At 49.2% G+C, this 24,013-nt stretch overlaps 1 protein-coding gene across 2 annotated transcripts in view; it reads right to left on the minus strand.

Annotated features, from left to right (window-relative positions):
• Window positions 1-21,339: 21,339 nt before the first annotated feature.
• The window catches only part of TEK (TEK receptor tyrosine kinase), a 37,938-nt gene continuing 35,264 nt past the window's right edge, over window positions 21,340-24,013 (minus strand). For both annotated transcript variants that reach the window (XM_005493131.4, XM_014271352.3), the window contains 3 exons: window positions 22,972-23,068; window positions 22,378-22,477; window positions 21,340-22,236 (listed from right to left, as the gene is read on the minus strand). In XM_005493131.4, coding sequence (XP_005493188.1) covers window positions 22,162-22,236; window positions 22,378-22,477; window positions 22,972-23,068 — 272 coding nt within the window. In that variant the 3' untranslated portion in view covers window positions 21,340-22,161. The remainder of the gene's footprint in view (window positions 22,237-22,377; window positions 22,478-22,971; window positions 23,069-24,013) is intronic.

A 24,013-nucleotide genomic window follows, 5' to 3' on the forward strand; every position in this document is an offset into this window, starting at 1 on the left:
GAGGCTCCCTGGGGTCCCTGCCAGGCTAAATCATCTTGGGATCCTTTGATTATTGGATTGGAAATTTGTACCCACGTTCTCCCCAGGCTATAGCTTGCGGGCTCTTTCCTTGTTGTGCTAGTGTAAGCAAGAGTAATTGTGGGAGTGCTCATCTGGACTTACCAGGCCTCTCTTCGCCAAAGAGGAACTTTTGCAAGTCCGGTATGCACTGTATCAGAGAGGAGTACTAGCAGGCAGGAAGCTGCTAAGCTGAGAGTAGCTGAGCTTTCTGGAAATGTTTTGTGGCTTCTGGAAGCTAATTTGACTTCCTTCCTGGTGATTCTTTCACCTGCAGAAATGACAAAGAGAGATGGTGGTCTAGAGAGGGAATGCCAGCACTCTCTTGAGGTGGAAGTAGAGGGCTGTTGGAAGCCCCTGAGACTGCCCTGTGAGGGACACGGTGTGTAGTCCTGGTCTTGCAAGGAGACTGTGTTTCAATGAAAGGCTTGCTTGTCTGTCCCTTTGTTGTAGAGGGAAGGAGGTGGCTGCGTTTGAGAGCAGGCGCCACTCCTCACGAGAGAGGGCGTTGCAAGTGGCAGCAGAGACAGCAGAGGAACCACAGCTTCCGAGGAACCTGCTGAAGGAAGAGGTTCCTCTGGCGGTGCCAAAGGTACGCTCACCTTATGCCTAGGCAGCACTTGTGGGACAGGGAGCTGCCCCTAGCAAGACCGCCGCAAAGGCTGCTCCTGGCAGCAAGCCAAGACTGAGACTGTGCTGTTGTTGTTCCTCTTGAAAAATGGTGCCCCCTCCACTTGCAGGTTTGCCACCAGCAGCGGCCACCCCACAGGGGTCTGGAGAAGCTGCTCCAGGAGTTCTCTTGCCAAGGGCACACACTGTCCCGGGCGTGCAGAGAGAAGGCGGCGCAGACACAAGAGAACGCTGCCCTGGAAGCCCGACTGGCAGCCACGGAGCGGGACCTACGAGGCCTTTCAGAGCAGCTGGCAGAGGCCAGGTAAGGGCAGGGAGGAGCACCTGGTGCATTTAAATGGCAGGATACCTAACATCCCTCCTCCAAGACAGTGCCAATTTGGATCAAACCTAGTTCTGGTTTCTTACTCATACTTGTAGAAGGTGGAGCTTTTATATATCATTCCCTGAATTCCTTTAGTCCCTTTTGAGTCACTTTGAGAGCATCTGGTAAACAAAGTATCTTTGCGTGCACTAGGAATAACAGTAAACCTTGAGGAGGCAGTGTTCAGAAGAGCACTGGCTTCTGTCCCCCTGCAGAGTGACTTGGAAGGGCTGATGAGCTCAGGGCTCTGAGCACAGGCTGGGCTTTTGCTTGTTGGCAGAGACTTTGTGGGCACAGCCACCCATGAGGAATGTGTTTGGCAACGGCAATTTGAGCACTGACTGCTGAGATCAAGCTCAGCTGGCCTTTCTGTGCTGGGCTAGGTCATGAGGAAAAGCTGGCCAACCACCTGGATGGTCCTGCTTTGCTATTTTAAGGAACAGAAACAATCTTGCTGTAGCTGAGTTTCCATGCACGCCCTTTTCCATGCTCAGGATAGGTAACTGAAGGCATGTCCAACTGGAGAAACTGCCCCTGTGTGCCAGGAACAATTTCTCTTCATCTTCACACCTTTTAGGTCAGAGAAGGAGAGCCTGCAAAGCAGCCTGCTGCAGGCTCGGCAGCACGTATCGGAGCTGGAGATCACCAGGAGCCGTCTGGAAGCCCAAGTGCGCACAGCCGCACGGGCCCAGGAGGCGATACTCGGTGAGAGCCTCGTGTGCTTTGTTTCTGGTGATGGCCCAGCCTAGTGCAGTTGCTCCAAAGGCAGCTCTGTCCACAGGGCTCCTGAGGAGGAAAGGAACTGAGCACAGGTCCCTCCTTGCCTGAAACTGAAAGGCCTTAAGGTCAGTAGAGTCTCTGCTTCTGTAGTCTCTGACTGTTGCCGTTTGTCATGTTTGCAGAGGATGTGAAGGGCCTCCGTCAGGAGCTGCAAGCTGTAAGATCTCTCAGCAAGCAGCAATGTGAAGAAATGGCTCAAGAGCTGCGCTGGGCAGAAGAGCAGTGCTGCAAGGCTCTCAGACACTGGCAGTCTGCTCAGGAAGAGGAAAAAAGGAAGCTCCAGCAAGAAATGGTAAGCGACAATATGCCCCAAAAGTTTTCAGGCAAGCTTGGTGGGCTGGCTTAGCAGAAGAGCAGCCTGGGTGACACGGCTGCAAGCATCTGCTGTAGGCTACACATTGCTGGGCCAGGCAGCACAGGACTTCAAGGGCTCCTACTAGAAAGCCTGTGAAGACCAAGAGGATGGTGCCGGGACAGTACCTGCAGCCACGGTTTCAGGCTGGGTATAAGCCAAGTTCCCCAGAGAGCCGGGTGGGCACCACCCAAAGCATGGCAGCAAAGGATCTTGCCCACAGCCTCGTGCCATGCAGCAGAAGGGCTGCTGACCTTGTTGCACTCTGCAGTCCCAGCAGCTGGGTTCCTTGCATTCTGTCCTTCCACGGGGGACAGAGAGTCTCCCCTTTGGGCTTGAAGCATCCGCAACAGGCCCCGTGTTGCTGGTATTCCAGCTGGTGGCCTGTCTTGTGACTAGGGCATCGGGGTGCTGGCTGCCTCCTCATCCTGCAGTCCACCTGCAGCTTTTCCTTGAACAAAGGGCTGCGGCACATAGAGAACACAGCCTGTGAGAGCAGGCAGAAATCCTGAGGAGACAGGGGCTAGGAAAACAGGCAGCCTTCAGAGTGGGGAAGGAAGGTGGAATCTCCTTTCCTTCCACCTGCTGACCCTCCTCTGAAGTTCCTGGTTAGAAGTGCTGGAGGACACAAAGCCACTACTGGGGACTCTTCCGGTGGGGGCCTTGTGGGAGGGATGAAGCTGTCATTTTTTTCTTTGGGGAGCACGGCTGGGACTTCATCTGGAAGTGTCTCTTCCTCTCCTCAGAAACAATGTCTGGAACAGCAGTGCTTGGAGGCGCAGGTGATGCTGGAGGAACGGGAAAGCTTCCTGGCAGAGGTACAGAGGGAGCAGGAGAAAAGGCTGCTTGAGATGAAGCAGGATGTTGCCATCAGGCAACCTGAATAAGAAAAGATAGGAAGCAGAGCCAGACAAGACGCAGCACAGAGTGTGAAAAGAGACTTTGTGTGTTGGATTTGGTCTCCTCTGGGCTCCTTATGGGCCCTGCTTCTCTGGACACTGTCTGTCTGAGTGGGACTGCCTCTTAGCTGGCCCATGGCAAACATGAGGAGGAGAACAAAGTGTTTTTGGAAAGCGGGCGCACCTCAATCTTGCTTGCCACGCAAGTGGTGGGCGGGACTTTGAAAGGCGTCTTCTCTTTGTTCCTGTGCAGCTCGCGGGTCAGAATGCTGCGTTCTTAGCCAAGGTGCACCAGCTGCAATGGGAGCTAGAGCAAAGGCGGCAGCAGCTGGAGCAGCTGAGGCAGCAGCTGAATGAGGAGCGTCTGAATGGGCAGGTGAGCCTGACCAGGCAGGGTGCAGAGGGAAGGGCAGTGATGGGGACATGAGCTGAACTCTCAGGAAAGGGGAGGCAAGGACTACTGCAGGCACTGGGAGCACAGAGCCGGGCAGGCTGCAACGCTGTGCACCAGGAAGAAGAGTTGAGATGAAAGAGTGAGAGCTGGGTGGAGAAGCAGAATGGACGTGCCTATGAGACTTGGAATAGAGAAGCCTGAGCATGATGGCAGGAGCTAGTGAGACTTTTCTTGACAGCATATCAAATACAAGATGCAGGCCGAGCTGCAGAAAGCTTGGAGGATGATGAAGGCACTGGAGGAGAGGCACAAAGAAGAAATGGAAAGGATGTGCAGCATCCAGCTGCAGTACAGGCTGGCAGAACAAAATCAGGTTAGTGAAAGAGCAGTAGGCACCGCAGTCATGCAACAAGTGGTCTCTGCTCTTCTCACCTTTCCCCTGCGGAGCAGCAGGTGGATGGGGACAAGGCCTCTGACTGCCATGCTCTGTGGTCTGCGTTGCAGCTCGCCAGCATGACACTTACTGGGCCATTGAAGCTCAGCTTTGCTGCCCTGGGCATCAAAGCCAGTCCTTTGGCTGGTGGGTCGGCAATCCTGTGAATGTATTTCTGCTGGCTTCTTAGTGCTCACTTTGTTTATTGAGGAGTTTGCTCAGGTGAACATGGTGACCCATGCACATTCTGAACAAGTTGTCCCTTTCCATGGGAATGCAGGTCTCAGAGCGGGGTGAAATTTTGAGGTGTTCTTTCCTTTTCACCATCTGTACCATGGCTGGCTGTGACAAGCTGTAGTCTCTGCTTGTTTGGCTTTGACTTGTGCAGCCAAACACCAGTGTTGTTCCTGATGGCATGCCTGTGGAATGTGCTCTCAGGGGCATCTCTGCCAGCCACATTTCTGACACAAACAAATTTCTTGTCCCAGATAAGCGAGGGCTCTGCCGTTGAAGGCGCCGCTGCAGCTGCACCCTCCGAAGAAGCCTCCCCTCCGCAGCCTGAGAACCCGAGCAGGAGCAGCTCGCCCCACTCCGGCCAGGAGAGCGAGAAGCAGTGCCTGAGGCTGCTGAGTACGTCCTGGGGATTTCTTGTGCAATCCAGCAGTGTATTATGGGGTGTGTGCCTCAGCATGAGCTGTAGCACATCTTCCTCCTGACTCTGGTGTTGGGGAGACATTCTGGACTCCCTGCAGGAGCCATTGTTGTGCTTGAAGGCAGCCAGGGAGCATTTTGGGGCACTCCTTTTGCCTTTGAGGGCAGCTGGGTGTGGGTGGCCTTTGCCTGAGGTTCCATGTGCACTAAAGGCAAAAGCAGGGATTGTTTCCAGAGCAGCAGAAGGCTGCAACCTAGCCAACGACTGGGTCAGTTTGTGTGTGCTGGTCTGGCCATATTGATCATAATAGCTGGCTTCCTAGATTGCCTTTGGACTGCATTTGGAGACAAAACCCTTCAGAGAAATTGTTTGGCTGTGGGGCTGGTTTCATACTGGTGGTCTTTTCATGACTTCTACTATTCCTTCTACAGTTTGCTTGGATAAAAATTCTACATTTTTGTTAGGGTGACCTGCTTGGAAGGAGCATCAGGTGATTAGGGAAGCAACAGAGGAGGGGGCCTTTTCAGCACACCCCAAATGTTAAAAAATTGTATTCTTAGAACAATCCCTGGGAATCAGAGAGCAAGAGGTGTTTTCAAAGTGCAGCCAACAAAGAAAAACACAATTTGTTTTTCCAGTCCTTCTTGGATAGCTCAGTTGTATGCCTAGGGAGACGCATCAAGAGACACTTCTATGTGGCAGGGCCAGATAAAACTGCCCTGCAGGCAATTCTCAGGAGGAAGCCTGCAGCCCCTCTGCTGCATGTTCCTCCAGTACAAGGCACTTTGTCAGGGCTAAAGCCCAGCCGGTAAATACTCTTGGGATACTAAGGATTGGCCTCAATCCCTGCACTCTTGGAAAGCGCAGCAAGGCCTTGGTGACTCTGCAGTGCCACTCGGTTGCTCCTTGCAACTGGTCATGGCTGCCAGTGCAGTGCTGTCAGAGAATGAGAAGCGGGCAGGTACAGAACAGAGCCCAGTTTACTCAGTGTCGGCCATCAGCTGTAGGGACGAGAGGTGAATGGATCGACTCCTCCTTGGCTCTGAACTCAATGACACCCAGGTTCTGTCTCGAGTGGGGTCAACAGCTTGTAGCAGTGCTCAGTCTGGCTCTGGCTTCTTCACAGTGCCTGTCAGTGGCCATTTGTGGGCTCTGCCCAGGTTTTTGTCATACCTGCCCTGCCATTGATGGCTGCTGTGACTGCAGGGGCAGGAGCCTTCCTTAGCTGGGAGGTTTCAGCAGCCACCGCATTGCTGCAGCTTTGCCTGGACTCGTCAGAGGATCAGCATCTCGTTTGTGCAGGTGTCCGAGCCACGGCAGCGCCTGAGGAGCAGCGCTGTCCTTGTTACCCGTCTGGGCTGTGCCCTTTGGGAAGATGGGGCACGTGGCTGATGTCCAAGGGGCCGAGGGCAGTGCTGGTGACTGCTGCAGCCCAGGCTGAAGACATGGACTTGTGGTTCTTCACTAAATGGGGAATGGGCAAAATTATCTTCAGAACTTAGCCTGCTCATAAAACAAGAGGGTCCTAATTCTTACAGCCGTTGTTCTTGGATGTAGCACAGCATGAGCTGCTGTTCTCTGAATAAGGTCAAGGCATTCTTTAGGCAAACTGCTGAGAGGTAGAGGAAATCCTCTCCCCTCATGGATTTCACTTTGCAATATTCCTTTAGCTCTGCAAAAAGCAGCTGTTGATAAAACTTCATCCCAGATCACAGGGTGCATTGAAATCTTGGAATTATGAAACCTTTTGTTGAACCTCACAAGAGAGTGTTATCTCCCAGGCAAATGAAGGGTCCTGATTTTTCAGCCCTCCTTCCCCTTTGTGGACCACAACCACTTGCCACGGTGCAAGTTCTATTCTGGTCTCTGTCTGCTCTGACAGTTTCTCTGCGGGCTTAGTCTCCTCTTTGAAGGAGTGTGCAGAATCCGACTCTGTGCAGGCCCCGTGTGTTACAGAGCTGCCTGTCTTCTCACTGCGGCTGCTCTTGTTGTTGTTGTTCTTGTTGACACTGTTGTTAGCCAACCGACCATAAATTTCTCCGAGCCCCAGAAAGTGGAGCTGAGATTCTGATCCACTGGAAGTCAGGATCTCTGTTTTGAAGTTTGTTTCTTGCATTTTCTTTCTTTCAGGGCGTGTGGTGAGCGTGGCAGATCCAGAAAAGAAATACACTGGATGGAAAATTATTGGCAGAGGGTGAGTTCAGCCACGCTTATATCCTCCAGAACCATGGGTCACGTACGTGGCTGCTGGAATATCAAGAGGGAAGTCAGGCAAGCTGCAAGCATCTTCAGGCCCTGGCTTAAGATTGTCCCTGTCTCAGTACTGGTCACAAGGCATCATCAAAGAGAACTGCATGCTGGCAACCAATGTCTTGCCTGCCTCAAGGAGGCACTTGCCTGTCCCTCAAGTGTGTGGCACGAGATTCCTTCTTTTCCCAGCAGACATGGTTTTGCATGATTCCAAGTCATATGGCCCCACAAGTGAAGGAAGAAAAAACTGAGAGAGCAGCTTCCCACCTGAGAGCCATCAGATAGCAGCTCTCAGCAGCATTTCTTTCCAATATTTTGCTGAACACCACTTTCAGTGCTCAGGACAATAGTACAGGCTGTGTGGTGCTGCCTGAGTTTGGCAGACAGAATCAAAAGAGAGCTCTGAGTCCAACAGGACTGTGTGTGTTTCATTGCTTGGAAAGGCACACCACACGCACAAGCACAAAAAGGAAGAGGCAAAGCAAACCCTCACATCCATAGTCTAGTGTGTACATTTGAGATTTGTAGCAGCTCTTTTTTCTTCCTGTTGCACTCAGCTTTGCTCTTGGACAAGCTGCATGGCAGAGGGTTGCTGGTCTGCTATGCTATTGTCTGAAGAGTAGACAAAGGCTGGTGTTTGAGGGACACTGCAGGCAGCAGAGAGCTCTTGCCTGGGCTGCCTTTTGCTTCTCAGCACTGAACAGCTTCTCTGTTCTTGCTGCTGTTCTCTTCCTAGGGGTTTTGGAACCGTTTGTAAGGCCTTGGACGCTGCCACAGGACAAGCGGTAAGTACCAACAGCCCTTGCAGATTTTGCAGCTCTTGAGCGCTTTCCCTTGGGATGTGATCTGTGGCCAGAGCTTTGTGTTACCTGTCTTTGCTGCAAAGGCTGCCTAGAGGCAGGCCGAAAAATGCATATTGGACAGACTTTGTCTCGCATTCTGAATCAATGTGAGGATGGCAGTGGTGTCTTTCCAAGAAGGCCATGCTATCTTGGACCGACTGGATAAGTGTGCCCAGATTAGCTGATGGCAGCAGCCGTCATTCTGGCCCAATTCCTCTTAAGCCCAGGTTCAGACGCAGATAAGATTTGCCATTGTTACCCATCACGAGGTACACTTTGAAAAGACCTAAAGAAGGAGAGGCCTTGTCTGGAGCGCAGTTTTGCCTGTCAGTCCTAGGGAGCCAGGGTCACACACACACACACAGACACTCGCACACGGATCGGTGAGAAGAAGCTGATGAAGAGCCTTAAGTAATACCGCCTTGTGTGGGTCCTTTGTTGCTGACATTCCAGTACAGAGATGCTATTTGTACTGAACTGACATGCTGGTGTCTTGGAGAGTCCCATGCTCTTTGGGGCTAAACATTCAGAGTCCTGAATTCTCCTTGCTGGCTCTCAGCAAATACAACTCCATCTTCCTGGTAGCTCCTTATCCACCTGCAGTGCTGTGCTCAGCAACTGCACTTGGAGGGATGTCTACAAGGAGTCTGAAAGCCCTAAGCCCTGCTTATCACCTGCAGTGTATCCGTAGTGGTCCACAGAAAGGATTCTTCATTTTTTAATACACTCAGTAATTACACATCTAAACTGCGTTTCGGAATGCTCTTCAGAGATGCAAAATCCAGAAGAAGCTAGGATGTGCTAGGATGTTCACCTTCTTTTGAGTTGCCTTGGAGTTGTTCTTTTTCAGACAGCATTTTCTCTGTAATGGATTGGTGTATTGACTTTGGAGCACAATCAAGAATGGCAGCAGTTTCTGAAACACTGATCAAATCCCCTAGAAATGCTAACCTATTTTCCACAAGTTGAGTTTCATTTCACAGAAGCAAAATTCCTTTGGCTTGCAAAACGCGTGTAAATGATAACAGCAGTGATAAAGGAGGTCTGGCGGAGGAGTCTGCAAGGGCTGAGAGTGCTGTTAGCACATTGTGGCTGATGCTTTAGAGTCCCTTTTCACCGAGGTGACAGGGCATCCTGGCCCGTGAGCGCACGGAGGAAGAGGCTCTTGTAATGTCTGTTCCTAACGGCTTTCAACGTCATTGTAGGTGGCCGTAAAGGAAATTGATCTCCGGCACCAGCGCTGCAAGGAAGTACTGAAAGAAATCCTGGTCATGAGGGAAATGAGGAACCCCAATATTGTCACCTACCTAGAAAGGTAAGTAGTTCTGTATTTTTATGGGAATGTCAGTTTCCATACTTGCCAGGCAAATGTTTCAAGCACTTTTCTCGAGGGCAGAAAATTGATCTTGCTATGAACATCAGTCCACTCCTGTATGAGGCATGGGAGGAGATTGCATTCTTCTGGTTCCGGGCAGAAATAGCTTAAAGATTGTTCTCAGAAACCTGGCTCTCTTACTAAGCCAGCAGCCTCGATGTTCACTTGCTGAATGCTCCTTTGCTGTTTTGGGGCGTGATTTTTTTTTCTGAGTGTCGGAAGAGAAGTTCTGAGAAATCAACACAGAAATTATTTCCCTTGTGCTGTTCCCACTATTTTCCACTGCCTTGCATGCCAAAAGGCTAGCCAAAGAAACACATTATTTGCCGGGTTTGAAGCAGTTTTTTCCTGTTTGTGACTGTCCTTTATGCAGGGCTTCCCAAAGGGTGTTGGCAGTGCTGCACCTCCACCTCCCCTGTGAAAAAGCTGTGAAAACTGTGTCTCCTTGCTGTTGGAGTTAATGGAGCAATTTGTGTATGAAGACAATGAAGCAGCTGCTGGGATGTGTCCGCTTCCACATCTGCCTCTGCTATCACAAAGTGCCGTTTTCCCCTGCTTGCCCCCTAAGCCGTCTCCTTTCCCACGGCTGTGCAATTAGATGGCACAGATTGCAAGCTCTGGATAGCCTGGGTGGAGCGTGTCTCCATTTTAGTCCGTCTTCATTTCCCAGTGACCTGGAAGCAAAACTCAGCTGTAGTCTTTTCATCCGTATGGCAATTTAGCTGTGCCCATTAAGCTCTATGCTGTTGTTTTCATCTTACAGTTATCTTGTCAACGAGTTTGTCCTGCTGGTGTTGGAGTACATGGATGGAGGCTCTTTAGCAAAAGTGGTCAGCGAGAAAAGGATGGCTGTAGGACACATGGCAACTGTCTTTCAGGAGGTAAGGGATCCTGCTTGTGCTTGGGATGCCTTGGACAGCCTCATAGTTCAAAAGCGCTGCTAAGTGAGTGATTCCGTGTTCAGAGCTTTCTGCTGTGCCGCTCTTTTGCTTCAGAGAAGAAATAGCATCTGGATGGAAGTGCCTGCCAGTGTCCCTGCCCTTACTATAGTCTGCTCTTTATCTGCTTTTGGCCTCTGTGCTCTGTTTCTCTTTAATTTTTTTTTTCTGTTCTGCGCTTTACCCCTCCAAGCCTTTGCCCAGAACCTTTCTGCATTGCCTTCTTTGCCTGTAAGCGCAAAGATGCCAGTGTGTGAGTTTGAAACCAACAGCAAAGGCCAAGAGAGACTCATCTCTCACGGGTCTCAGCTTCAAAGGAGGGCATGGTACCCACCACGGTGCTTGCTTGCTGCTGAAAACTGACAAATGACTTGAAATGTCTTTCAAATCTGCTGACCAGGCAGCCTTACAGCCCTTTACCTCCAGTCTCCCACCGGACAGTGATGCCCTTGGTACCCAAAGCAGGGACTTTTCCTCTTTTGGCCAACCGTTGTTTTTCCTCTGAATGGGGAGAGCACATCCACTGCAGCAGCGGTCATTCTGACTGGCTTGGCAGGGGACAGTGTCGAGCAGCAGCTGCTGTTTCCCCCTCAAAGCCAATATGCCTTGCCTTAGAGAGATCCTGCTCTCCCAGGGTTGCAGCAGCAAGCTCTTCCTCTTGCCAGCACTCACTGCTCCTCTGAGATCCATGAATCTTCAGGAGCACTTTCCTTTTGCACGTGATGAAATCAGATCAGGCTAACTTTTGGCCTCCTGTTTCTTTTTTTCTCTCTCAGTGCCTGAAAGGCCTGGCTTTCCTTCATGCCAACCAGGTGATCCACAGAGACATCAAAAGTGACAACATCCTTCTGGGCCGGGATGGCTCTGTCAAGTTGGGTGGGTATTCTTGCTCAGGGCACAGCTGTAGGCTGCTGGGAGCCTGAAAGAGCAACAAGTATCAAGAGGAACTTTGGTTTGTGTGTGTCCCTTCCAGAGGGAGGGAGGCTACAGTGGAAACCTTCAGTGTAGATGAGGAAAAGCCACCACCCTGGGAATGGTGGTGGGTTTGTTAAATGGACAATTGCAAGTTTCCTTGGCTGCATCCCTGAGGAAAGAGAGCACAGCTGCTTTTCCAGCTAGATTCACTACTACATTCTGAGACTTAGAGTGAGGAAATCTTTTCCTTGGTTTCCTACCTGAAGCAGTGTTTGTTTTTCTCCTCAGCTGATTTTGGCCTCTGTGCTCTGCTCACACCTGAGCAGAGTAAACGGAGGTCAATGGTGGGGACAACTTGCTGGATGGCACCCGAGGTGGTGAGAAAAGAGCCTTACGGTCCCAAAGTGGACACCTGGTCCCTTGGCATCGTGGGAATTGAAATGGCCAAAGGAGAGGCTCCTTATGTTTGGGAGACCAGTGACAGGGTAAGGTGCAAATATGCTTCGGAATCCGATATCCTTCTGGTCTGTCTCCATTAGACTAAATCCCATTCCCGCAGCTGGGATGAGTTCCAAGAAGGTCCACTTCTAAAAATGTCCCTGCGGCTCACATCAGCTGTCAAGGCAAGACCTGTTGCCCCTTGGAATAGCTGGAGTTGCACTGGGGCCTTTTTACTTTTGGGGAAGAAGGCTCATCTCTAACCATCTGCTAGGCAAGAAATTGCCACTTGTTGCCTTCTGATACAAGGCAGGCGGCCTGGTTTCAGGAGACAGCACGGTGACCCATTCCCCAGGGTCACTCGGGCCTAAGAAACACGCGGACACCAATATGGTGGAGGATCAAAGGCCTTTATTCTCTCTTCTCATGGGGTTTTATAGTCTAGGGGGCTTCTACGTCAGGTGGGGGTCTGTCCTTACCATCTATGGTTAGTAGGGGATGGAAAGTTACCTGGGCAAGTGGAAAGTTACTGGAATCCGGTTTGGGGGGCTACATTCCTATGTTAATTTTCTTATCTGAGGGGGCAGGGGCCCTGTCTTCCCGTAACATCACGAGATCTTCCGAACGCCAGGCCCTATCTGCTACATCTCCCCCCCCTTTTTCACAAATGAATGAGGTAGTCATACACTGAAATGAGGTATAAGGTTGTAGTTCGATAAGGAAAACGGGGTTTGGTAAATCTGAGTAAGCTTTCGCCAGTCAAGGTTAGAACTTGTGGCTGGCAGTGTTCCCTGGTTGGATTCGCCGGCCGATGAACAGGATGTTGGCTCGTTCCAGGCGGGCCTGAACGAATGAGACCAGCTTGTTCAGCAGGCAAGGTCCGAAGGTAACCGCTAGAAGTAGCAATGCCAGTGGACCTATTAGGGTAGAAATCAGAGTGGTTAGCCATGGTGATTGATTGAACCAGGACTCGAACCAGCCCTGTTGGGCTTCCCTGTCCTTCTGCCTCTGAGCCGGTCTGTTTCTGAGTTCTGCCATGGAGTCTCTCACGACTCCTGTGTGGTCTGCATAGAAGCAGCACTCCTCTCTCAAGGCGGCACACAGGCCCCCTTGCTGCATGAACAGGAGGTCCAGACCTCGCCTGTTCTGCAAGACCACTTCCGAGAGAGAGGAGACTGACTTCTCCAGGAAGGAGATGGATTTCTCGATCCTTTGCAGGTCCTCATCGATGGTCATTTGCAGCTGGGACAGTCCTTGGTGCTGTGTCGCTAGGGCTGAGACACCCGTTGCCGTTCCTGCTGCTCCTAGACCGAGCAGCATTGCGATAGTTACACCTGTTATTATTTCTCTTTTGTGGAGCCGGCTGGGTTCCTCAAAAAGGTGGTACACCTCTTCGTCTGAGTGGTACAGGACCCTAGGAACAATCAGAACTTGGACACAAAAGTCGTTAGAGTCATCAAATTTGGCAAGAGACACACAGGGACTCACTCCAGATCGCTGGCAAACCCACATCCCAGGTGCGGATGGGACTACCCACTTATTGTTTTTCCTGTTAGGCTTGACAACTTTGGTGCAGACGTTGCCTCTCCGCCTAGCTAGGGTTTCATTGCCAAAGCATCTGCCCTGGCCTGTGACCTGACTCAGGGTGATTCCTTTGCGAGAGGTTTCCCATCTGCACTGGTGTGGGGCATCGGCTGTGGAGTAACTGAAGGGAGTGTTTAAAGCAATTCCTTCATAAAAGGGAGGTTTGACATCGTAGCAAAGCCAGCAGGATTCGGTTAGGTTAGGGTTGGATTCATTCAGGGATATAAAGGTAGCTTCTAACCTACGAAGGATTGGGTCTGAGTACGATCTGGCTGCGCGGTCTGTCTGAAAGACTTCCGCATGGCCGGTTGGGACTTTGCTAACTCTAGTGGGTAAGGTTTTAGGGTAGGTTGCGTTTTTCTTTTTGGCACGCTTTTAATCACTTTGTTTCGTCCGACCGCTCGGCCATTGCACCGTAAGCGGGGATGCAAAATTGACCGCTCCCTGTGAGGGCACAGGGCACGAGGGTCTCCTGCCCCCCTAGGGGTCGCCGTGGCTGGGCCGCTGCATCGGGGTGTCTTCCCGCAGCTCCTACAATCCCTCTCGGGCGTGCTCGGAGCAAGGATGCTGCCAGGGAAAGCTGTGCCGGCTGGGGACAGCTCGCTGAGTTGCTGCCTTTCCCCAGAAGCCTGGGCTAACGCGGTCGTCCCGCCACCCCTGTTTAAATAGAATCCGCTCTGCCCCATCAAAAAGCATGCGGCTTATTTGCGTAATATCAAAAGTGAACAGATCATTATTGTTAGAAAGGTCGTTCACAAACGTGGGTACTACAGCTGAATTGACTCCTCTTTCTGAAATCGCTTTGGCTTCCCTTAGGTTAACTGGGGTATATGCCCCCCGTTGGTTTCCCTGCGCTCCGGCAACCCCCACCGGGAAAGCGTTCATGGGGGCTGCCGGCGCTCGGTCCCTACAAGCTGTCTTTGTTTTTCCCCAATCGGTGAGTTTGTGTTGCGACCGTTTCCCGATATTGTTTAAAGCTTTATTCGGTTTCGCTCGAAACCGTATTAATTCTGCTCTCTCGGTTTCCGAATCCCAGCCGGGCTCGGTCCGATCCCGCTCCTCCCTTCGGGGGTGGTGCCGTTCCTTCTCCCTGCGCTCCCCCCGCCTGCTGCTGGGAGAGGTCCTTGCCCTATAAGGACCTAATTTGAATAGAACGCTCTGATTGGTCTCCCGCTCCACTGCAGGGGTCGCCCCTTCTCCCCCCTCGCCCGTGCATGTGTTGTCAAGCAGACTGATTGCATCTCCGCCCCCCGCCTCTTCCCTTCCGCCCTTGCCATGCAGTTCGGCGGTACCTTCAAACGCAAACGGCGGCGGCGAGTCCCCGCCGGTCCCGGCGGGGTTCGACAATCTGGCCGCACTCCGCGCCCCCTCTGCCTGTCCCCGGCAGAAGAACTGCGCGTGCCGCTCTGCCTGCCGCGCTGGGCTGGCGGCCGGCGGGGAAGGGAAAGGGACGCATAGAGAAACCGCGGATTTTTCGGAAGGTTCCGCGGGGGGGCTGGGACCCGGCGGGCTCCGCGAGAGGGTCGGGGGGTCCCATGGGGGCTCTGGGCTCAGGCTCGGGAAGGGGTGGAACGCTCCCGGCCCCGGCATATTCCCGCATTCAATCCGATCGCTCTCAGACACTGTGTGCGTCGCGGCCCCCGCCCCCCGCTTTACTGCAAGAAATAAACGTATATGCGCGACTTTCCACGTCTCCTGTTCTTCTAATGCCTTGCTTAGGGCCTCTTCTCCTTTCCCCCACGCTTTGAGGTTTTTACCACTGCCTGAGGACTTAGTATCCTCCGCTAAGGCGGCAGTGCGCTTCTCCCGCACTTCCGAATATAATATATTTACCGGACGTTCGATCGTCCCGAGCTCTAGGAGCCTTGCAATAGCAAGATTAGAATTCCTGAGCTCACACTTAATTCTACATTCTATCCTAAACTGTGCATGCATATCTGATACGACCTTTGCATAGGATTCCATGTTCCTTGCTGGTCCGGGGACGTCTCCCCACGCTGCAGTCGGACCCGCCGCTGGCAGCCGCTGCTTCCTGTCCAGGCGAATCCCCGTTCCCCGGGCGCTGATCGGCTTCCCGGGTTTTCGGCACCAGAATGTTGCCTTCTGATACAAGGCAGGCGGCCTGGTTTCAGGAGACAGCACGGTGACCCATTCCCCAGGGTCACTCGGGCCTAAGAAACACGCGGACACCAATATGGTGGAGGATCAAAGGCCTTTATTCTCTCTTCTCATGGGGTTTTATAGTCTAGGGGGCTTCTACGTCAGGTGGGGGTCTGTCCTTACCATCTATGGTTAGTAGGGGATGGAAAGTTACCTGGGCAAGTGGAAAGTTACTGGAATCCGGTTTGGGGGGCTACATTCCTATGTTAATTTTCTTATCTGAGGGGGCAGGGGCCCTATCTTCCCGTAACATCACGAGATCTTCCGAACGCCAGGCCCTATCTGCTACACCACTGCAGACTGGGGCTTAAAAGACGGGCTCTAGGTGAGCACTGAAGGCTGTGCAAGAATCACGTAGAGTCTTGTGTTTCCTTTCACTTCAGGCTAACCACCTGATAGGCACGCAAGGCATACCAGATCTGCACAAGCTCAGCCTACCCCCTGCCTTGTGTGAATTTCTGGGCTGCTGCCTGCAGATGGATGTGGACAGGCGAGGCTCTGCCAAGGAACTTCTGCAGGTACAAGGCAAAGGGGCTGCAGGCCAAACAGCTGCTCCCTGTCTGGGTTTGCTCCTCGGCCCAACTCCAGGGCATCAGATGGGCCCCCACAGGGTAATCTCTGCTCTGGCTGCTTTTCAAGTGAGAACCAAGTAGGATCCAAGACTAGTTAAGGTTAGAAGGGAGTGGTGGAGGTCATCTAGTCCAAACCCCCTGCCACTGGCAAGGACATCTTCAAATAGATCAGCTTGCTCAGAGCCCCAGCTCAGCTGACCTTGAATGCTGACAGCGATGGGGCACCTCCCAGCTCTCTGGGCAGCCTGAGCCAGTGTTTCAGCACTCTCCTCATAAAGAGTTTCTTCCTTAGAGCCTTTCTGAATTGACTCTCTTTTAGTTTAAAACCATTCTCCCTTCTTCTCTTGCAATTGGCCCTGCTAATAAATATGTCCCCATCTTTCTTCTAAACCCCTTCAAATACTGAAACGTGTCCTTGGAGACCTTGGCCTTCTGCAAGCTAAACAAGCCCAATTCTCACAGCCGTTCCTCAGAGGAGAGCCCCCACCTTCTGGTGATTGCTGAGGCCCCCTTTTGCTCTCGGCTGCTGTTTTCAGGTTTAGCTGGTAGCAAAGGAACTGAAGTACAGCAGTGCTGGGGAAGGAGGCCTGCAGTGGGGCTTGAAGAACACAACAAAAGCACTCCCTGCCAAGCGGTTCTAGATTGGTCTGTGGGAAGGTGGGGCCTTTGGGGGGGCTGACTGAGCATGCAAGGGCATCCAGTTTGTCCTTCCTGCCCCACTCTTAGAGGCTTCTGCCAGCCAAAGAGGGACAGCTGAGCACGATTTGTGCCAGCCTCACGTGCTGCCTGGCCCGCTCAAGTAGACGAGAACCACTGCAGCTTTGCTGCCACCTTTTGTGACAGACAGGCAGCTGGCGACCGCGCCACTTCCTCGGTTCTCCCTGCTGTGAAGGAAGATGCCAGCCAGGCCAGGAGGAGGGGGGCATGCCAAGGCAGACACTGCTCTCCTTGCAAGCCAGAGCTGAGTCCATCTGCGCTCTGCCCCTTCTTTCTGTGTGTTTCTGGGTCCTAGAAGAACCCAGCTTGACCTTGTTAGAAGCTCAGTTTGGAAAATAATGGTTCCTTTTCCCTTGGTCTCTTTTAATTTGGTTGCTTTCTTTTCTTTTCCCCTTTGGGCAGCATCCATTTCTGAAGCTAGCGGAGCCTCTCTTCAGCCTCCTCTGAGAGCCTGATTGCTGTCACCCCTGCAGCAAAGTAATGCAGGAAGCAGAGGAGATGACAAGGACCACTTCAGCACGTAGAGAACGGAGCCTCTGAGAACAGGCAGGAATCCTGAGGAGAGAGGGCCCAGCAAACAGGCAGACTGAGACAGAGTGGGAAAAGAAGGTGCCACCTCCTTTTCTCCCATCTGCTGATCCTCCTAAATTTCTGCTTAGGACAGCAGAGCTGGAGGGCACAAAGTCACTAGTGATGAGCAGATTTGAGCAAGGCAGGAGTGGCATTGCAGGCGTGAAGGGAATGGGAAGGCCAGAGCTGTGTCTCAGGAGGAGGGAGCTCCCACAGGATGCCACTGGCAGAGCCGGGCTAGAGCTGTGGGAGAGGGCTGGATGTTCCCAGCTGCGGAGGAGGTGCCTGAAGCAGCTGGGAACATCCTGTGCATTCTTTATCCAATTGAGTAGTGTACTCTGTGTGTGCCTTAACATACAACTAACCGAAAACAAGCAATCGAAGCCCTATTCCTGACATTCCTCCTAGGATTCTACTTCACCACCCTACACTCCATGGAATACTATCAATCACCCTTTTCCATTCCTGATGGAGTCTGTGGGTCAACATTCTTTGTTGCTCCCAGATTCCAATGCCTACACGTAATTATCGGCTCTATATTCCTAATAGTATGCGTCCTACGCCTGATTAAGTACCACTTCACATTAAAGCCTGGGCCTTGCTTTGGTGTCGGTGAGACATTCTGGACTCCCTGTAGGAGCCATTGTTGTATTTGGAGGCAGCCACGGAGCATTTTGGGGCACTCCTTTTGCCTTTGAGGGCAGCTGGGTGTGGATCGCCTTTGCCTGAGGTTCCACGTGCACTAAAGGAAAAAGCAGGGATTGTTTCCCAAACAGCAGAAGGCTGCAACCTAGCCAACGACTGAGTCAGCTTGTGTGTGCTGGTCTGGCCATATTGATCAGCATAGTTGGCTTCCTCTAATGCCTTTAGACTCCTGCCCTGTCAGCAGCCATTTGAGACAAAATACTTCAGAGAAATTGTTTTGCTTTGGGGCTGGTGTCATACTGGTGTTGTATCATGACTGCTATTGCTTCTATTATTCCTCCGAAAGATCACATGGGCTCCCACCATGTAACTCTCCAGTCGAGTTGCTTTTCAAATGAAAAGGAAGGAAACGTGGTGAATCAATCGGAGAAGTGGAGCGCATGACCAGGAGCACTTCAGGATTACTTTCTCCAATGCCTGCTCAGAAGCAGCATCAAAATAAAAATCCTAGACACCCTCAAGGCAGTTGGAGGACTCCCTTCTTTTTCACCCAGGGAATAGTGCCCTATGTTCACTTCTGAATTGCCCATTCCTTCTTAAAATGGATAGAAGAGCCTGGAAGAACAGTCTCCTGTGGCTGTTCTGGTGTGGCTTGGAATTGGGAATGGTGTCCTTCCTTTATCAGTTCCAACCTACACTGCTTTTGGAATGCCATCCACTGGCCAAGTTTTTTCCTGCCATGGACTTGTGGATGAGGAAGAAAGCACAATTGCATCTCCAGCCAAAAGCAATGAAGAGCAGGGCAGCCAAAATATCCTGTGGGGACACAGGTTTTCATCTGTGCACACAGAGACCTTGGTTCCTGCCCAGTGCAGATGGCATGTCTCCCCTGTGACTGCTCCCACTTCCCAGGTGGCCATGGCTAAGAGATACAAGGCTCTGCAAGTGCAACCAAAGAAGGTGGGCATGTCTGCTGCCAGTAGAGAGCAGCAGGAGAGGGGAGAGCCAAGAGCCTGGGTGTTGCCTGGCCAAGGAGGGGCAGCACCTGCTGGACCAGCTCTTTGTCACCAGATAAGGACTGGTGGGTGGCACCACTCTTGGGGGCCCTGTGGGGCTCAGTAATCACGAAAAGCCTCTGTGCTTGATTGGTTTTGTCCCTCTTTCTGTGCCTTCTGTTGTCCCAGTGCTCAGCGGCTGCTTCCCAGGGCTCTGTATCTGGCACAGCTAATGTGCAGGAGAGCCTCATATGTCAACCTTTTCCATCTGGAAGGTCAGTCTGGAGAGTGAATTGTCCCCTCTGTTTGGTGGTAGAGGCCAGGGCCTGTCATCTGCAGTGCCAGGTGGCACTGAGGGCTGCCCGGTGCCTCAGGCTGGTGTGACCCTAGAGCGAACACGAGGAGACAGTGGCAGGTGCTTGTTTCCAAAGTCACATTCTGCAGGGCCAATGTGCCGTGTGTGTCCTTTGTCCAGCCCTGCCCCAGACCTGGGGATCAGATGCAGGCACTGCTGCTGCTGCAGGCAGCGAGGATTTGGTGGTTGGTTTCCATCCCAGCAGAACTGGTCAGAAGCCGGGTGCTGATGGTGCCCTGCAGATCTCTGGGCTGCACAACTGTGAGGGAACTGTCCCTGCTTGTTATTGCCCACCAGGGAAAGCTATGCCAGCCAAGTCTGCATCAACACAGCAAACAGGGAATACACAAGTCTACTCCATCTGTGTGAGCTGAGAGTGGTGACCTTTGAGATTAAGTGGCACAAAGTCAAATTGCTTTAGGTCCCTCTCTCTATCTCTGTGTGAGGTAATTCTGCTAAATTGGCCTTCATTACAGCAGCCTCTCAGCTCAGCAGGTTGATAAGTTGCCATTTATCCTGAGGAATTTGTTTTTATAAAGGACTGAAAAACTTTTTAAAAAGTGAGACAACAGGGAATGATGGTTCCAAATATTGGAACGGCTGGGGTTTCTGTTTCCCTAAGCCCTCCTTCCTGTAGCCTGTCTAACTAGTCTCTGCCTCACCTCTCCCATTTCTGATGGGGCTTGTCCATTTTTAATGGGTGGTTTCCAGGCACCGCCATTTACTAAGTTCCATATTCTGTTTAAACTGTTTTGTCTTGCTTTCTTTCCATCCATTACAGCCTGTTCTCTACAGATATATCCAGGGAAGAAATGTAGAAAATTGTTACATGCTACAATATAAAAGAATATAAGAAGAATTTTTATAAGGAGACCTAATTGTCCTTCAGGACAATTTACAGTGAGATTTAAGCACTTAAAATGCAGGCAGTGTTAAGAGCTATTGAGTTGATGAATGACACTCTGATGTTTTAATTATGTGATATAATGTTCCAGGTAAAAATTTGCCACAGATGGAGATGTTCACATCAAATAACAAAATAGTGATTTGTGTCTGCTTGTTAGAAATGTGAGAGTATGAGACGAGAACCTCTTTGTACCTCTGAAAACTTCTGTACAGAAATTGAAGCATTTCCAGCAGATGGTTTTAGCCACATTTGCCTGGAAGTCTAGAAAACACCTTTGGAGGTACATTCTCGGTACATTCTTAGTCACCTCACTGAGTGGGAAGAATGTACTTCAAAATGCAATGCCCATGCTTCAAAAACCTCTGGCTAAGTAGTCTCTTTTGAAAAATGTGGTGGAATTTGTTTCTTCTTTTTTTTTTTTTTTTTGGAGCTGTGCTTTGGTCCAGTAAATCTGTTTGCTCTGTGTAAACTTGAAAGAAGAAATCAGACCCTGGGTTCTAAGGCAGAGTTGGTTTATTTCAGTTTGAGCTGGGTGCCACCAGAGAGGGACCCTGACCAAAGAAATCCCTGGGCCTTTATACCCTTACAGTCTGTGCACCCGACCTTCATGCACTTGTCACGTGCCCTGCATGAGCCTCTTAGTCCTATGGTGATTTATGGTCTGGGGTCTTCTGACACCTCATTGGATTCTCCATGACGTTTGTGTGCCATTAACTGCTCTTATATTCTGGCTTGGGGCAGTCTTGGGACCCTCCATGGTCTCAGCCCTTACCTGAAGATAACCAGTCTTTCTCTGTTTTCTCCCCTGCTTAGCCATTATGATGAGTTCATTTAAAGTTCGCCTATGTTAAGTTTTGAGCAGGGCCCTCTCATTCTAAGGTGAAAGCAAGTTACAATTAAACTTAAACCTACACAGATAGTCTTTAATATTCTATAAGTAAACTTATTTTAATCCCCAATAATAAACTCCTAGTTTACATCTAGCACCTGGTTTACAGTGCAAGTTCTGCCTATCTCAAGGCCACTCAAGTCATCTCAGCACCCTTGTTTGTTGGCTTATTCCCTTTTAATAGGGAATATTCTATTTGAGTCAGTCTGGCATGTCATTAATGTTTCTCTATACTCTGCTGTGATACCCCCACCTTGTAACCAATCACATACCCATCCACAAAGAATCACAAGGAGAAATCTTGCACCCAACTGGGTCATCATTATGGTCTGATGGACAGTTGTGAGCTGGTAATTCAAGGGCAAGAGGGGGACAAATGTGCAAAACATGAAGTTGGCTACTATGTCAAATTTGGATAGGGTAAATCCACCAAAACCCTTGTTCTTGGCATGACACCAGAAGTTCAAACCAATCCTGCCATTATTTTTCTTGCCTAAGGATTGGGACCTTTCTGGCAGGACAAATACCACTGTTTTGAAGCATTTGAGTATGATATTTTGTAAGAGGCCATACCACACTACAGACAGAATGAAAGGGTAATATAAACAAAAGTAAGTAAGCCCTGCTTGTATATAACAGGTAGTAATTTATAATTATGCATTGAAATTATTAAACGAAATACAAATTGAGTAAGTCTCATGTATATCCAGGCGAGTTGTAAAAATGTGTTTTACGATATGTAGTATGCTCCTCAACACTATGCTTCATTAATATTGCTGTATGGCTGCCTCTGATAACATTAAACACTTCAAAATATATGTATACTTTGCATATGGGCAAAAACTAATAGTGATGCTAGGCAATGAAAGAACAATAGCATGCCTTTTATCTTACGAGTGTCAACAGAGCTTTTGACTAGATTACTTCTACTAGCTGACTTTTACATTTAAACAGGAGTCTGTCTTAATTATCCTTGTTGAGCACAGTGGATTACAACTTCCACTGTTGCACTGCAACTGCCCAGCATTTTTGTTTCAAACACAATGAAATGTATATAGAATACTGCAATAAGTTACCATTTTGCTATGAGTAGCTCTTGGAAAATATAAAAAACCCTCTAAGATGTCAATACCTAATGCATTACAATATGCATGTAGACATTATATCTACATATATCTACGAAAAAAGAAAACCCTGTGAATGAAACAACAGATTACTTTAGTCTATACCTGTTTTGGACAATATATACACTTCTACAGACTATGAAGGCAGAGATGTATATCACTGTGTGATATACACACGCATAACTGTGGTAAAACAGTATTGCTGTATTATATATAGTTAGAGCTATACACAGTTCTACACAGCACATCACATTTTGGACTCCAGCAGATTGAATTTTAGTTTTCTGTAATGCATCAATGATGAGTGAAGATTTTTTTTCTATCTTAGGCAGCTTCTTCAGCGGAGCAATCAATGCCTGCATAAGTAAATTTCTCATATAGCGTAGTATTCACATAGGTCTGGAAAGAAAATAAGCAGAGAAGATGTGATGCGAGGTGCATTACATCAAGAACCCTAAATAATATTGAAATTATGCATAGCCTAATTATTTATATCATTTAAAGTATATATATTTACATAAAACAGAGTTTTATTCTTACCTTCCTGTCTTCTAACATCCTGTTCAGTGACACCAGGATCTGAGCAAATGATGGTCTTTCATATGGTTTTTCTTTCCAGCACTGCCTCATTAGGTCATACCTTTAAAAATCCAAGACCAGCATTTGATGGTTTAGCTACATAGGTTAAAGTTACAAATACTTGATAATTTAAAAATTGTGCACATTCCACTTTTCAGAGGGAAATGGATTTCTACATAGCTGAAGTTACATTTTCCATAGTTGGTTGCTGTCACAAAAGAACTTTCTTTTACTCTGGAGTAATCAAAAAGCTCTCTTTGAGCTAAAACCCTGGTGTTTTGTGTAAAGAACAGGATAACTGGCTGGAACAGAGAGCCTGAGAAAGTATTCATGGCAAATTAATATTGTATGTTGTATACAAAAGGACTTATGCACTTGTAAATTTTTTAATGTAGTTTTTATGTTTTGGGCACTTTTTAAATTTTTAATGTAGTTTTTAAATTTTCCAGTAAAAAAAATTGTTTGCCAGTTTCTTGTAGAAATCTTCTATCTTCTATATCTAAGGTTGCTGTTATTCTATTTCTTTTTTGGGTTTTTTTGTGAGGCAATACTCACACTTCATCATCACAGTTGAGAGGTTTTTCCAGTCGGTACCCTTGAGGGAGTTTTTCGTACAATTCTGCACATGTCATTCCACAATATGGTGTTCCACCTAAAGTTTAACCATTGTCATAAATGGAAGCAGTTTTTAATTAAAAAAAAAGTTTAATTTCATAGTAGAAATTGAAATGACTAACATAGTAAGTCTAAATTAATTCAAAATTAGGAGGTATTATGCATCTACATTTTTATTATAATGCTTCCTTACTGCTTGATGCACAATATGGAGGAGAAAAAAAAAATTAGTGTCAATTTTCTCATCTGTGTGGCTGGACTAATTTTCTCTGCAAGTCTGAGGGCCAGGATCTGATAGTATTCAAAATATTTTTTCAATGGCATTGATGTCACTGGGCAAGTCGTTCCTTCCTTAGTATCATAATAAGATCTGGTATGGACTCATGGAGCTCTTACTGCCAGCTGGTTTTGCCCATTTCTGTAGGTATGTGGTTGCTTAGGCTTGATTTTCCACACTGCATCCATATCTAGTGCAAACCCATTTAGTAAGGAAAGCCAGGAACAAATCAGAAATTCAAAGTCCAGTTGGCAGTGTGCACCTCAGTCAGTAGCCTCTCGTGGCCAGCAGACCATGGGCACATCTCCAGGGCAAATCACCAGACAGGTGTAACACAATGATTTTGAGTGGTGCAAGGCTGTATCACAGTCATGATGGGTAGAGGTATCTGCAGAAATGAACTCTAAATTTTATTTGAAGGTTAATGTTCAAAATTTTTCTTCATGAATATTTAATAGCAGGTGATTACTTCCCCACCTTGCAATATCATTAAAATATAAATCTTGATTTGAAATGCAGGAAAGCTGAGGAAAAGTCACCCACCAAACTCAAAACATGTTGTACTAAGGCTATATATCATATGATATCCTGGAATTTATATTTAGGTATGGCCTGGATTTTACAGTGTAATGAAAACATGGTCATTATGATTCTTTCTTATTTCAAATGGTACCTGGACTGAAAATTTGACAATTGCATTTCCAA

This window comes from Zonotrichia albicollis, chromosome Z, assembly GCF_047830755.1.
Source record: "Zonotrichia albicollis isolate bZonAlb1 chromosome Z, bZonAlb1.hap1, whole genome shotgun sequence".
Classification (NCBI taxonomy): domain Eukaryota; kingdom Metazoa; phylum Chordata; class Aves; order Passeriformes; family Passerellidae; genus Zonotrichia; species Zonotrichia albicollis.